At 45.1% G+C, this 14,164-nt stretch overlaps 1 protein-coding gene across 3 annotated transcripts in view; it reads right to left on the bottom strand.

The window, feature by feature from the left end:
- The window catches only part of Shark (SH2 ankyrin repeat kinase), a 47,381-nt gene that overhangs the window by 17,296 nt on the left and 15,921 nt on the right, over positions 1-14,164 (bottom strand). For all 3 annotated transcript variants that reach the window (XM_084593666.1, XM_084593664.1, XM_084593667.1), the window contains 2 exons: positions 6,725-6,968; positions 718-788 (listed from right to left, as the gene is read on the bottom strand). In XM_084593666.1, coding sequence (XP_084449792.1) covers positions 718-788; positions 6,725-6,968 — 315 coding nt within the window. The remainder of the gene's footprint in view (positions 1-717; positions 789-6,724; positions 6,969-14,164) is intronic.

The raw sequence follows: 14,164 nt of genomic DNA, 5'->3' as shown, positions 1-14,164 counted from the left end.
GGCGGAGGGGGCTTAACTGGGAAGGTGCCAAATGTTGTGGAGGCAAAGTGGCCAAAGTGACAAGGCAAATGCTCCACTAGCGTTTGCAAGCACCATTAGGTCTTGTTACACTCTGCGACTTGCATGAGATGAGGAAAACTGAAATGCTTGTAAGCTATTGTTGACATCTATGATGAGAGAGGACTGTGAAGTGTTTTGTTTCATGCTGCATTTTCTTTTTTTTATTCTGTTCACAACCACGGGGGCCATTTCCTTCTCATGCATCAGGGATGAAGTATCTTAACTTTGCTGAAACAAAATGCCTACTCAAGTTGTCTGAAACCTCAGTGTGTTTGGAACCCTTGCAGGGAAAGTAAATGCTGCTATTAAGAAGCAAGGTTGGTGGCCATCTTTGGTGAAACAGGGTATGAAATCTAGCTCTTTAGACAGTTTTCAATGCGGAAAAGTATAAGGTTTGGTGGCCCCATGTTCATTGTGTTGAAAAATTAAGAAAAAAAAAAACCTAAGGTATAATTCACTTGGCAAAAGCTTCTTTCAAATGCCAAAAACAGTTCATTATGGACCAAAATTGTGCTACATTGTCTGGTTTGTTGACTGGGAATCAGAAGTACTTGACTGCATCATTATTTTTCTGCAGCAGCATCCCCTGTAGTGGGGTTCAGCAGTACTTATGCATCATGTCTACTACAGAGAGAATAGGATGTTCATTGGGCCTACCTCTCTGCCTACATGAGGAGGGTGCAGCCAAGAGCTCCGTGGATATGATGAAGCAGGTCTCTCGTAGGATTCTGAGAAGAAAAGCCAAGAGACTAGTGGTACTACAGTGGTCAACTTGATTTCTAAATGCTCTGCTGTTGTTAGCTTGTTTGTGCTGAAAGGTACCACAAGATCAGTTTGTTTACCCTTGTCCGACATCACACATGGCAACACTGTGAACAACTGCGTCAACAGCCGAATGATCATTTAAACAGGTTCCGACTGTGTCCTGTGTTTGTGCAACAGTAGGTGCACCTCATCTACTGTAGAGGGAGTTCAGTACAAGACCACAGAAACAGCAGGCTGTATGTTCCGATTTCAGCCACCTACACACAAGAACAGGACACATCAGCAAGTGAGCCCATATAATACATTTGATCTGGATCCCTGAAAAAGTGCTCACCCGCTGGCTGAAGCAGTGCACTTAGACTGTCAGCACTGGTTTTGCTCGACTGTAAAAGCCTGGATATTGTGGCATTTGCTTGGACCACTCTTTCAAACGAAGAAGTTCAGAAATAAAAAATGTTTCAATCAAATTATCATCGCCTGACTGCACAAGCCATACATTTCATACATGCTATGCATTCCCCCCCCCCCCACTCTCTCACACACACACACACGCGTGCACACACACGCGTGCACACACACACGCACACACACACGCACACACACACACACACACACACACACACACACACACACACACACACACACACACACACACACACACACACACACACACACACACACACACACACACACACACACACACACACAAAGAATGACTGCATGTGCAATGCACCACCACACATATCATTTAATTCGATTAGAATCTCATTTTTCCACAGCAGCCAGCTTTTCTCCTCTCTCGTAAAAGACTCCCTCTCACAGTAGAAGGGAGAAAGATTTCCCTACCTCCACTTAGCCAACCTGCCAACTGTGGCAGGTCACAACTTGCTCCTCCATGAACTAACCCTGGCCAGTGACAAGTAGTGCTTGCCACACATCAGGTGTCTGAGTGTGAGACCCCGGATACCGGCCTTTTGTAACAGTGGAACTCTTACGCTATCACATAAAAAGCATGCAAAACTAGTGCACTTGAATGCATTGTAACTGCGCAAATATACGGGGACATAGAAAAAGAAGGGCAGGCCATGGCACTGTCCTGCATCTTGCCATCTGCCAATGTTGGCAGGTTGCAAAATGGAGAGGCTTGGCTTGTGGGGTTTAACGTCCCAAAGCGGCTCAGGCTATGCGAGACGCCGTTGCGGAGGACTCCGGAAATTTCGACCACCTGCGGTTGTTTAACGTGCACTGACATCGCACAGCACACGGGCGCCTTGCTTTTCGCCTCCATCGAAAAGCGGCCGCCGAGGCCGGGATTCGGTCCCGCACCCTTGGGAACAGTAGTCGAACGCCGTAACCACTGCGCCACCTCAGCGGGGTTTGCAAAATGGGAAGAATATCCCCATCTATTCTTCTAGGAAGAGGAGGGATAAAGTGGATGATAGCTGCCATAGGAAGAATCCGAAGGCCACTCTGCACATGCGCGCCTCTCCCTTGGTTGAAAACAAACCACCAACACCAGCTGCGCATGCGCAGTTCTTGGCCTCTGCGAATGGCATAGCCGGTGCTGATCTCGGAGGCCATGTGCAGTTAATATTCATGACAAGCGTATACGACAGATGGTGGTAGCTGTCAAGGGCACACATTGCCATTTCGCTGCCGGCTGCGTCTCCCAGACGCTTTCAACCAGTAGCAGACGAATTTTCAACCACTCCCAGAGGGCGCCACATTTTGTGAAAAAGGCGGATTCTGTCACCTGTGAAGGTTGGTATATGGAACATCCAGCTGTAACCCATCCCCTCAGTCAACATAGCCACAAGATGGTGCAAGACTAGTCTCCTGCACCAACCAGGACCTTTCATGCCGCTGCTTCCCAGCCTCGTTGAAAGGAACGAGACGCAAATGTCTGTTGAATGCTCGGCTATTAACTCTCCTCCTGCTGTAGCTTCCGTGGTGCTTTTGGTAAGCGAGAGATAACACTAGTGTGAGATAAAACCCTGAACCTTGGGGTAATTGCCTGCCAAACTGCCACCAGCAATTTGTGTACTGCGGCGAACCCTGTCACCTGTCGCTCGAGCCTCACTGCTCAGCAGTGAGAAGTTCGGTACACCTGTTTCATTGCCAACCGCCTTTCATGCACATAAAGTAGAAACTGCACGTGTTGGTCAAGAATATACAGTAAGACCCACTTGTAGCAATACTAGTTTTAACAATATATCAGATACACTAATGGACAGCCGCTGCACCGTCAGGCTCGCCATGTGTTCTATTGTAACATAAATCGCTTATTACAATGGTGTCACATTATATTATCGGTTATGACGATCAAATATGGTCACTGAAAGTCAACTAAAATGCGGAAATGTGACGACCACAAAAGCACGGGCGTAAGCGGAGAGGTCGACAACATTGATGCAGCAACAATAAAAAAGAAAAAAAGAAATCAGGACAGAGCGTGTCGAGCCAATGCGTTGTCAGGTGTATCGGCGAAGCTTGCATCCCATGAAGATACGGGAGAGGAAGCAGCGCTTCCTCACGTGGAGGAGGAGGACGGTGTAAGGCACTGCTAGGCACGGCCGTACTGAGGGAGAACTTTGAGCGCTCCCTCTCGAGACCACAGAACTCCCGTCTTCTCTGCTTCTGCACGGTGGAGCAGTCAATTCTGAGGTTGCGCTGACAGTGGGCTGCACTATCCTCCTGTATTTGCTTTGTCCAAGCCCCCACTTCGCAGTTGCATATGTTTTGTGGCAGGCGTGCAGAAGCATTCGTGCACGTGTCTTTCTAGTGTGGTTCTCCTAGTGCGCCATCATCGTTGCCACGACCTTGCTGGCCTTGGATTTTCCGTGAGCAGCAATGGAGGATACTCCTTCAGGAAGCGCGACACAACCGGCGCAGAAGAGGAAGCGAACGGCAATACTGCTAGAAGTTAAGCGGAATATTGTACATGAGCACGAGGACGGTGTAAAAGTGTGCAACTTGGTGCACAAGTACAGCCTGATGCAATCGACAGTATCGACAATCATCCACAACACGCTCAAGATTGAGAACGAAAGTGATGCCAGTGCCACCCATGCAATGAATGACAGCTAAAAAATTGTTCGACATGGGGTCTACAGAGATGTAGAACAAGCACTCTACCAGTGGTTCTTAAATGCCTGTGCAGCGAACCTGCCGAATAGTGGCCCGATTTATAGGAGAAGGCGAAGCACTTTGCATACCTCCTGCACGACACTGATTTCCAGCCTGGCGATGGTTGAATTGAACAGTCCAAGGAGAGACTTTCGATAACGACGCACACTCGGAATATGGGCCACGGAATTGTCTACAAGGCAGTCGTGGGCAAGGCAGAATCGCTCGATGTCGAGGCTAGGCAGAAGTGGCTTGAGCAAACACTGCCCTGCATCCGAGAAGCATATGCGGACTGGGACTTGTACAATGGAGACGAGATTGGGCTGTTTTTACAGATGCTACCATTAAAGACGCACGCTGTCAAAGGCGATCACTGTAAGGGCGGCAAGCAAAGCAAACTGTGCGTGGCCGTTTTCTTGTGTGCCAACATGAACAGCAGCGACAAGTGCCCCACCTTCTTCTTAGGGAAACCCAAGAATCCCCGCTGTTTTTGTGGTGCCATGAGCATCCTGGTTCACTACCGTCATAACGGGAAAGCATGGATGATGAGCGAAATTTTCCGCGAGTGGCTGGTCGAGTTTGATCAATGGATGCAGTGCAAAGGCAGGAAGGTGGCACTGATGCTCGACAACTGCACTGCGCACCAAACAGTTCAGAAGCTCTCACATGTAGGAGTTCTTTTCCTCACATCTAACACCACTGCACACTTGCAGCCTATGGATGCAGGCGTGATTGCTTGTTTCAAAGCACTGTATCGCCGACATATTTTGACCAGGCTCGCGCTGAACTTCGAAATTTCTGTCCGAGAAAGCTGACCAGTTCCAGACTTGAAGATCTCGCTCTTGATGGCAGTGCAGTTCATTTATGGATCATGGGCAGAAATAAGCTCCTCCACCATCATGAACTGCTTCAGGAAGGTGGGCTTCGCTGGGAATACCAGCAACGCGAAAGGTCGCAAAGCTCCTGCAGACACAGCGATGAGCGAACTTTGGTCCACAGTGAGCGGTAATGATGGCGACGCGTCAAGATTTGAGGAATTTTTCACATGCCAACGATACAGTAGCGACAGATGAAGAGCTGACAGACGAGGCAATCGTAGCAGCAGTCACTGGCACGAATGACGGTGAAAGTAGCAACGACGACGAACATAAACCTGTGCAGGTTGCGTCTCACCAGGAGGCTTTGCAAATAATCGAATCCCTGTGGGATTTTTTTTTTCCTAAGAACCTTCCACTACACTACGTTCAGCAGGTGGATGCCCTGCAAAAAGATGTCGGCCGGACTGCCGTGAAACAGAACATGCGAACAGATTATGGGTTTCTTCCCGCTGCGAAATAAAAAATGGAAGCTACCTCGTGCTCATTAAATGTGTAGTTTATAATGTTTTCTTTGGTTTCTTTTTACTTAACCCGGTTATAACAATGATATTTCCGTGGCACTTTATTATTGTTATAAGTGGGTTTGAATGTAATACCTATGCTCATTACATTGAGATTCAGAAGTGAATACGGACTATTTTGAGGTCACGACAATTTTGAGGTCACGACAATTTTGAGGTCACTGCTTGTGAGTGCTGCTGCCATGCAACTGCTGTAGTAACTAAACTGCTCTAACATAATCACTGAGCACTTCCATAGATCAATCTAATACCGGTTTCCATTGGGCGAACAGGAGCACTTTTAGCTGCACTAAAAGTGCTCTCACGAGTTTCGGCGCCTACCAGTGGTCAAACAGGATCAGTAACATTGTGTTCTATTGGCAAAGGAGGAACGCTTTTGGGGTCCCGATAGTAGCCGAGAGCAGTCCTCGGTGCTCCGTCGCCAGCGGCGGAGTACAGGGAGAATGAAGGAAGTCGCGTGATCTTTTTGACATCACTTCTGGTTATTTGCCCGGAGCGTCCGGAGCCCGGGCAGGACGGTCGAGAAAAATGGCGGAAGACGAAATGGCGGATACGGGCAATGCGACCGCCTGAAAGTTTGATCACATGACGCCTGACGTCACGTATGAATGTTCCGTTGGGGAGACGAGAATGCATGTCCCCAGTGCTCTCATGCGCTGCTCTGGCTGCTCGTTGCTCTTGCTCCTGTTCACCCAATGGAAACCGGTATAAGAGGGGTGCAGGAACAGAATGTGAGGTCTGGCTGCTCTATGAAAACTCCATAATGGCCAAATTGTTTACGCACTGCTTGGGTGTTGTCCATAACAGTGAATTTGACAAACATCCATGAAGAGTCCAAACAGTCAACAGTGTGTGCACGAACTAACATCCTTTCTCCCTTCTGACAACTGTTGTGACCTTCTTCAACTGCTACATATTTTCCCTTCAAGAATTCATTCCGTTCCTCTAATTGACAATTAGAGCCTGTATAAGATGCACCTAGCAAGCCTCTCAGTGTCCCTCACTATGTTTTCCAGTGCCTTCAGACCAGCAACAGTGATAACCGTAGTTTCAATAAATGTATTTATTTTTCATATACATCACTTAGCAGATTGCTTTGCATACACGAATACTTCACTAGGTGCATAATGGCATCCATCTCTTTTTCAGGTTCTGCATCGTGTCACCTAATTCCAGGTACCGTAAAGATGGAAACACTTTGTAGAGAGTTAAATCCTTGAGACACAGAGTAGTGAAAGTTGCCCCACAGTTGGACAGTACAAAAGCATCACTTCCCAGAATTATCAAAAGATTTGCACTCCAGGCTGCAGACAGTGACATACACAAGATGCATCAGAATAAAGATGCATAAGTAGTCCGAATAGATGCACTCACCGAGCAGGTGAACACAGTCCATGTGTTTTCCCTGGGAAGCCAGGTCGGCTGGCAGTTCATGCCGCAGTGTGCGTGGCCGTGCGGGTGCACCATGGTCAAGCAGGGCAAGCACCACATTGGTGTGGCCTCGCGCAGCAGCAACATGCAATGGCACCCAGCCATTGTCCACATCCCGCGCCTGCGGGCAGGCTCCGGCTGACAGCAGCTCCTTGACCATTTCGGCATCCTCCCATTCGCATGCATACTGCAGGTGGTACAAACAGCTGCACTTAGTGGTTAATGTCATAAATGGCATCTCTGGACATTTCTGTGCAGAATTCAGCATACAGCACACTGCAGGTGTAGCATTTAAACCTGTAAGCATCACAAATGTCGGCAGCATATTTGCATGATGGGAAAATGCGTAGCAGCTTTGAGCATGGCAGTGTTTGGTCCAATGCCTACACAGCACCACTTGCTACTGAGCTGGCTGGTTCATGCCTTGATGAACCAGTGCAAAGGAACACAGTGGACAGCACGGATGAAAGCATCCTCCTTCGCCCTGTCCACTAAGTTTCTTTGTGCAAGAGTTTTTTGTGCTTATAACCTTTGAAGTGAATTTGGATGTTGTGAACTAAACAAAATCAGATCATCTATTTGAGTTTCAAAGTAATTTGGTGTAGAGCATACTGAGAAAGAAAATTCCTCTTAGTGTTGGCGTTCACATGAACACTGTGTACTGAAAGGACAGCACGGACCACTCCATTGAATTTTCACTAAAAGCAAGATTTCGTTGCTTAGCCTTTTACGATCTGTCGGCATTTGTTCAGCAGCAAAACAAAAATTTGCAGCCAAGAAGCGGGGATCTTAAAGTTGGCATATTTTTTTCTGGGCATTTGATTCACATTTGCGACACTGATGATCACAAAGGGCACACAGTTCAATCTACGAAAGCCAATAGGAAGCGACTGGAGGTGTATTCTAGACTTAGAGGTGCATAAAGGAACTGTACTGATGTCATCACAGTTAACTGTTTCCCTAAGGTTACAATAGACCTTCGTTTGCAGACTAAAAATGGATGTGAATGCTAATTTCAAGTGCATAACCACGTCATTCTTAAACATGCTGTGCCATCTACCCTTGAGTTTTGTGAACTACAGTTTTCCTTCTCAGTTTGTTTTTCAGAGTGGCAGCAATTTTCGAACAGCCAGTGAAAGCAGTGGAGCATGAAAGTTAAAACTGTACACCCCCCAAGGGTGGCATGCAAGTTGTGAATGTGACAAATCTTGTGATTCAACTGCGTCCACAGTTGATTTTTTCGACAATCTAAGTAGCAGTGAATCTGAGGGTGCCGCCTTGTTATCCAAACTTATACCCGGGGTTAACTTTGCGTGGCTCTGCAGTCAAGGCTAAGCAGAAAAGGAAGTTTGGCCAGTAAACAAGAGGGAGAGTAAAGTAAGTATAGTGAGGCATTAAAAACAAGAAATAAGCCTCTGCCAGTGCCACTTTCAGTAAAACCACAATATTTTAGCCAGTCACTGTATAAAAATATTCTTTGAATTTGATACTGTGCCTCTCTCTTCAGCCACCAAATCCTACAATTGCAAGGGGTGATTGGCAGGGTTATTCAACTGTTAAACATGAGAGAGAGGCTGATTCTTTTCTGTGAACCTGATGGCATCATCCCAATCATCTTTGGAACTAGATTCTACCATAGAATGACACTTGCACTTCGGTCCTCCATCCTACAAAGACAAAGGCTCATCTTCTCCCCTTTTCTGCCAGCCTTAGCTGGCATATATAGCAGAAGGTGATGAAAACCAGAGGAACTAGACCAAGACCTTTGGTGGCAGCACCTTATCTTTGCCTGTTTTGCTTGATTTATGAGTTGTTTCAAAATAGGTACCTACATTACCAATATAGTTTGTTTCAAATGTAGAGGTACCACATCATTTAGGCAGAATTTGATGCCTCCTGAGCTACAGAAGGTTTGCCTGACTGTTTTGCCCAATGGCATGTCCAACTATATGGCCTAAAGTAATTATTTCCTAACTAGAAAAAACTAATTTTTCAGAAACATTTACAGTACAACCTTGCTGATATATTTTTTAATAAAAAAGAGAAAAACGTATTATCCGGGATCCTAACCACCCGATTTTGAAAAATGTAACTGCCGCGGCAATTATAATTCAGACTTTCACTGCATAAAAGTGTAGAACTCCATTTATAGACATCAAGTATGCCCAGCTACTTTTTTAGCTCTCATGAATTCAACCAGTATTTGCATTATCCTAAGTGCGGAAGATAGTAACAAATCAATCCACTTCGTAGAAGGCAATGACAAACCGAGATCGCTTCCTTGGTTGTTTCCGGATGCTTCACTCCCTAACTCCTGTGATAAGCAGAGAAGCCATAGCAATGGTTTACAGGTGCCACATTTTTTTTTTTATGCTGCATTCCCCAGATGTGGCCCGCTCGTATGCAAGCGAATAGTTGTAGTTAGGAAATGGTTCACCCTTATGCCCTTAAGGCAATGCAAAAAAGCCATCGCATTTTCCGTATGAAGTCAGAATTCCGCAGAAAAGTGCCCCTTATCATTTGCTGTTCCTTGATGCCTCGCCTCTTCGCATCTAGGCACTGCAGGAAAGCAACTGTAATAGCTGAGTGCCGCTGATAAGTTTTTCATGTTGCAAACGCTCATTAGTACATGTCCAGTTGGTCGAAAAATGTGTTATACGACCACAATTTGCAGAAATTTTGAACCTAGTAACAGGGATAAAAATAGTGTAACTCTATGGGAGATGCTTTACTTCCCGCGATTTTCAGCGTATGAAAATGGAAATCGTATGAACCGGGATAGTATCAACAAGGTTCTACTGAATGTTTGCCAACATATTTGTTTTTTTTTTTATATAATATCCCAAGTTTTGCTTAAATTTTGCCTAAAAACCTTGCTTTTCCAACTACAACTTCTTAAGATATGGAACATTCAAGGCTCATGTTATTAAAATGTGTGTTCAAGTGGCTTTATTCTGATGCACTAGAATAAATTTTATACCTGTTAGTTCTTGAACCAAAAAACTAAACAAGAAACCCCAAGATCCTCCATAGTTTGGCCTTTGCTGGCAACCTGCTTATAAGTTTTGTTTTCACTGTTCAATATTAGTAGCCTCTTTTGTCTTTAGCGTGCCAACAAATTGATATAAATAAAACTAAATCTGTCCTCAGTGCTCCTTTCACGCCTGTTGTACTCAGGGGTGGAAGCAGGCTTGAGCATTTTGGAGCAGCTTAAGAGCAGAACGTGTTTTGAAGAATTCAAATTTTGTACTGAAGCATGTTTCCAGGGTTAAACACTTTGAATAATTGCGATTTTTCTCTTCCTGAAATAAAAAAGAATGCAATTTAATTTCTTTTTATTCACTGTTCAATGCTCGGGCTGACTATGCACGCATCTCTGGCATGACAAGAGAAACCACCAAAACAGGTACAGGTGCTTAAAGTACTACAGCTGGCCTTAGCAACAATTTGGAGCATACTATAGCAGCAAACTGAATGCTTTTTTCTACATTTCACATCTGATTATCCATCTGACTAAAAGCTTTTGACAACTTGACAAACATCAAGTTTACAGCTTTGGTGCACTCCAACACAGCCACTATATTGGAGTTCACATCAATGAGCAGCACATTTCTGCACTCCATATTGTGCATATCCTTTTAGATTCTATGCTTGTTTCGATAATTCCTGGCCACTGGTCAGTACTGCCTTGAGGGAGGATAAACAGCACTGAAGGGCAGCCTTTTCCCTCTTCCGATTCTTTACTTTGTAACCATCTGCCAGTGACTCCTCATATTTTTGCCTGAGCAATGCTGAGGCCACCTTATGTTAAACATGTTTGCAAGAGGCCCTGTATGGCTTCCCGACACTCTTGAAAACATTTCTAGTGATTCACATCTTTATGGCGTCACCCTGTAGTACTTTAAACCCTCAAGTGTTCCATTTTTTTTTTTAATTTTTCAAACTACTCGATGTCGCCAAAACAACCACATGACATACTAAGTCAGATTAGCACAATGAAGTTTACTTGACACTGCTGCATACAAAACTAGCTGCTTGCCGGTAGCAAACAATAAAAATCACTTAATAAATACAAAATAAACATAAGATAATGACGAAGAAAAACTTTTTTCGGGCTGACGGACTAGCCGGGCATGCATTGCCGCCACTGGATGCCATGTTTTCACTCGGCAACCGCGCTCCTCGCAAAGAAGAAAACAAAATCATCAAGCAAGTGCTTCCATCTGGCATAGAAAAACAAAATTATCAAGCAGGTGCTTCCATCTGGTGACAGAAACTAAAAAGAAACTGCTGATGAGCGCTTCTTGCCCTGGACATCCAAGAGGAGGAACTGTTCAGGGAGGGTGAGCTGGGCTCGTCCAAAACATTTTGGGGACGGCTTTGCATAGCTCGTCCGAAACCTTTTTTCTCATGCAGGCTTGACACACTTGTCCTTACCAAAGAGGCTCTATGGTGAAGTATATACTTGTTTTCACAGCAGAACCATTAGAACAAATCTTAAATTGAGCTTAAATCGAGAGCACCAACAAGCCCTGCAACTAACTCTACTGAAGAACAATTTGTGTAGTTCACTGTAGATGTACAAGTTTCCAAACAGCTCATGACAGTTTGCGGTGTCTGCTTTGTTCACTGCGCTCGCTTCCCTCACCACAGGTAATTACGCCGTCATGTGTACAGAGCATTTTTTTTTTTCACATTTATTTCCCTCCAATTGCTTGTGGCTCATGTTAAATTTACTAGCGAACAAACATTTATTATGCTACATTCCTTCCCAAGTTTACGAAAATTTTACATTAGACTCAGCGCCAGATGCATTGTACCTCTTCCATCAGTGTGCTGCCATCATTTTGACTATGACCGCCCCTATCGCATGTAACTCAGTACATGCCATGTCCCTGCCGCACTTCTTGCAGTCACTCAATCAAATTGCATCCAATACGAACTTTTGTAGACATTACCATTATTGGTGCACTTGGCAGAAAAATAGTGTTCTGCTAAATTTGTTAGCCATACATAAGGGTTTGGAACAATTTTAAACAATATGTGCTTCTGCATTCGGCGCTTCTGTGTAACAACTGTTACAACATTGCATTTCGGAGCAGGTTGGAGCAGGGAAAGCGGTTGGCAGCAGAATAGGGCAAATGGAGCAGCACTCCAACCCCTGTGTACCATAGCAATAGCTGTCAACATAGGAGTAACGCAAGTCTGTTTAAAATGGTTCTACCCAGTCCTCCTTATGTATTCATACAAAAAATGGCCGCCTTTACTACAGTGAGGCAAATTCTCAAGCAATCGAGTGCAAAGTCACTGAAGGAGCACCAAACGCCTTGTCTCTTGTTAATCAGACCTTGCACTCATCGCTAGTCTCAGGCAAACAGTTTTTGTACGACTCATTATCTGCACATTCCTATAGTAGCATCCTAAAAAACAAAAAATAGGTAAGATTAAGAAAGCACAACACCCCACCATTGTCAGAAATACATCTTGCTTCCAGAAACCAGGAGCCAGGGTCTCTTGACCCCAAGGCACTTTCTGTCCATATACAGCTAAACCTCTATGTAACGAACCTTCATGTAGTGGTTTCGTCAATATTACGAAATTTTTCAATTCACCCCATTGAAGTGCGTGTATTTGAAAACTCCATGTAACGAACATGTCGCGATAGTTTATCTTGATACAATGAATTTGCTGCACCAAATGTCTCTTAGCTAGTGCTGAATACTGGAAATTTGACAAAACCCCGCAAGTTTCAGGACGATAAAATACGAACTGACGTCCGAGGAACATCTATGATAGCAACAAGCGACCCCAATTAGCGCGCCGTGTGTCAGCACCGATGGCGCCTCTACGTGGCAAACGTAGCAGTCTCCGCTACTTTCGCTTCCGGAACATGGCACTACAATAGCACATGCTTAAAAGAATAGAAAAATAACAAACAACATGCAACAAACACAGCAACACACATACACAAAGAAACAGAGACAAAACAATGAAAAAAGACATGGGGCAAGCAGTGTATGTCCATCATTGCCATGCGGTTGTTCACGGCTCCCACACGTCGATGGCGGGAACAGCGGAGCATGCTGGAGACACAAGGCAGAGTCATTATCTTGGAGCCTCCTCGCTCGGCAACGTTGCGAACATGTGAGCTCTCCCCAAGACTGATTCCTCATCCATCCGCCTTCGCCGCTGACTCATAGACGCGCCACGCAAGTCGCAAAGGAGATGGAGGCTGCCGCCGCCACTCCGCCACCCTCTCAGCACAATCGCGAAACGTTTGATCACTTCTATACCTTTGAAAAATTCTGATTTACTGTAAACACTTCCGATGTGGTTTCCCTTTCAATAATTCTTAATCTGGTTTTCATTCTTTGGGTCTTTGCACAAAAACTGCACATATAACGAAAAACTGGATGTAATGGAAAATCGTGGACGCTTTAAAATTTTTTTATAACTAGGTTTAACAGTAGTAGCAAAGACTGATTAACGAGAAGTGCGCTCTGCGTACTGCATGGCACGGTCTGGGTTTGCTGCATGTAGCTATCCAAGCTAAATTATATTCAACACCACAAACAGCTGTTGCTGTGTCTTGCACCACAAAGGCAGGTAATAAGCTATGGCGATTCATCACTCCTCTCGTTCATACACCGCAGTGAACACTTCAGGGCCAGCTTTCGTCCTTATCATTCTGGCCTCCTTCCCTCGAAGCTACTACGCAGAGGGCGGGGGTGAGAGAAACTTGCATAGCCTGGTGCGGGTGACCCTTACTTACCCTTCCTCACTCATCCTCACAGGCAATCTCGCCAGTAAAGAGAGAGACGAAGCAGCAACATCGGACTTTGCGGTTGCTGCTACTAGTGAGGAAGTGATAACACTAATCAGCTTGGCCTGCTGGATGTGCCTCAGTGTGTCGTTCTTTCCGGGCCCTCATGTGGCCTGATCTAGATTAGAGCTCGAGCCCTGTTGGGCTCCCATACAAGCATTCAGCTTTTGAAAAAAGCAGAAGCTCTTATCCAAGAGTGTTGGGTTGTACTCAGCTTAAATCCATATCATCCGGCTTTTCAACACAACGCCTTTACTTCCCTTTCAAGAGGTGAAGACTATACAACAGTTTGGTGAAAATCCTACCCATTTATAAATTGGCATTCACACACTACGCTACTGTACAAATGTTTCACAGGTCAAAACATGAAAAGAAAAAGAAAATCTAAATTCATTATAATTATGTTTGAGCAGCCATTGAGCACATAGTTGGAACGGCCGAAAATGAGACCAAATGCACCTAAAATAAATAGCTGTCAGTGCTTAAAACAGTAAATGAAAGTGTATGACACAGCTGAGGCCTCTTAACTGCAATAAGCAGTGGGAGGAGGAGGCATGAAC

The sequence above is a fragment of the Amblyomma maculatum genome, chromosome 2 (genome assembly GCF_055883805.1).
Source record: "Amblyomma maculatum isolate TAMU_Amacu chromosome 2, ASM5588380v1, whole genome shotgun sequence".
Classification (NCBI taxonomy): Eukaryota; Metazoa; Arthropoda; class Arachnida; order Ixodida; family Ixodidae; genus Amblyomma; species Amblyomma maculatum.
The sequence above is the reverse complement of the archived record's forward strand: the minus strand, read 5'-3'. Positions and strand labels throughout refer to the sequence as shown.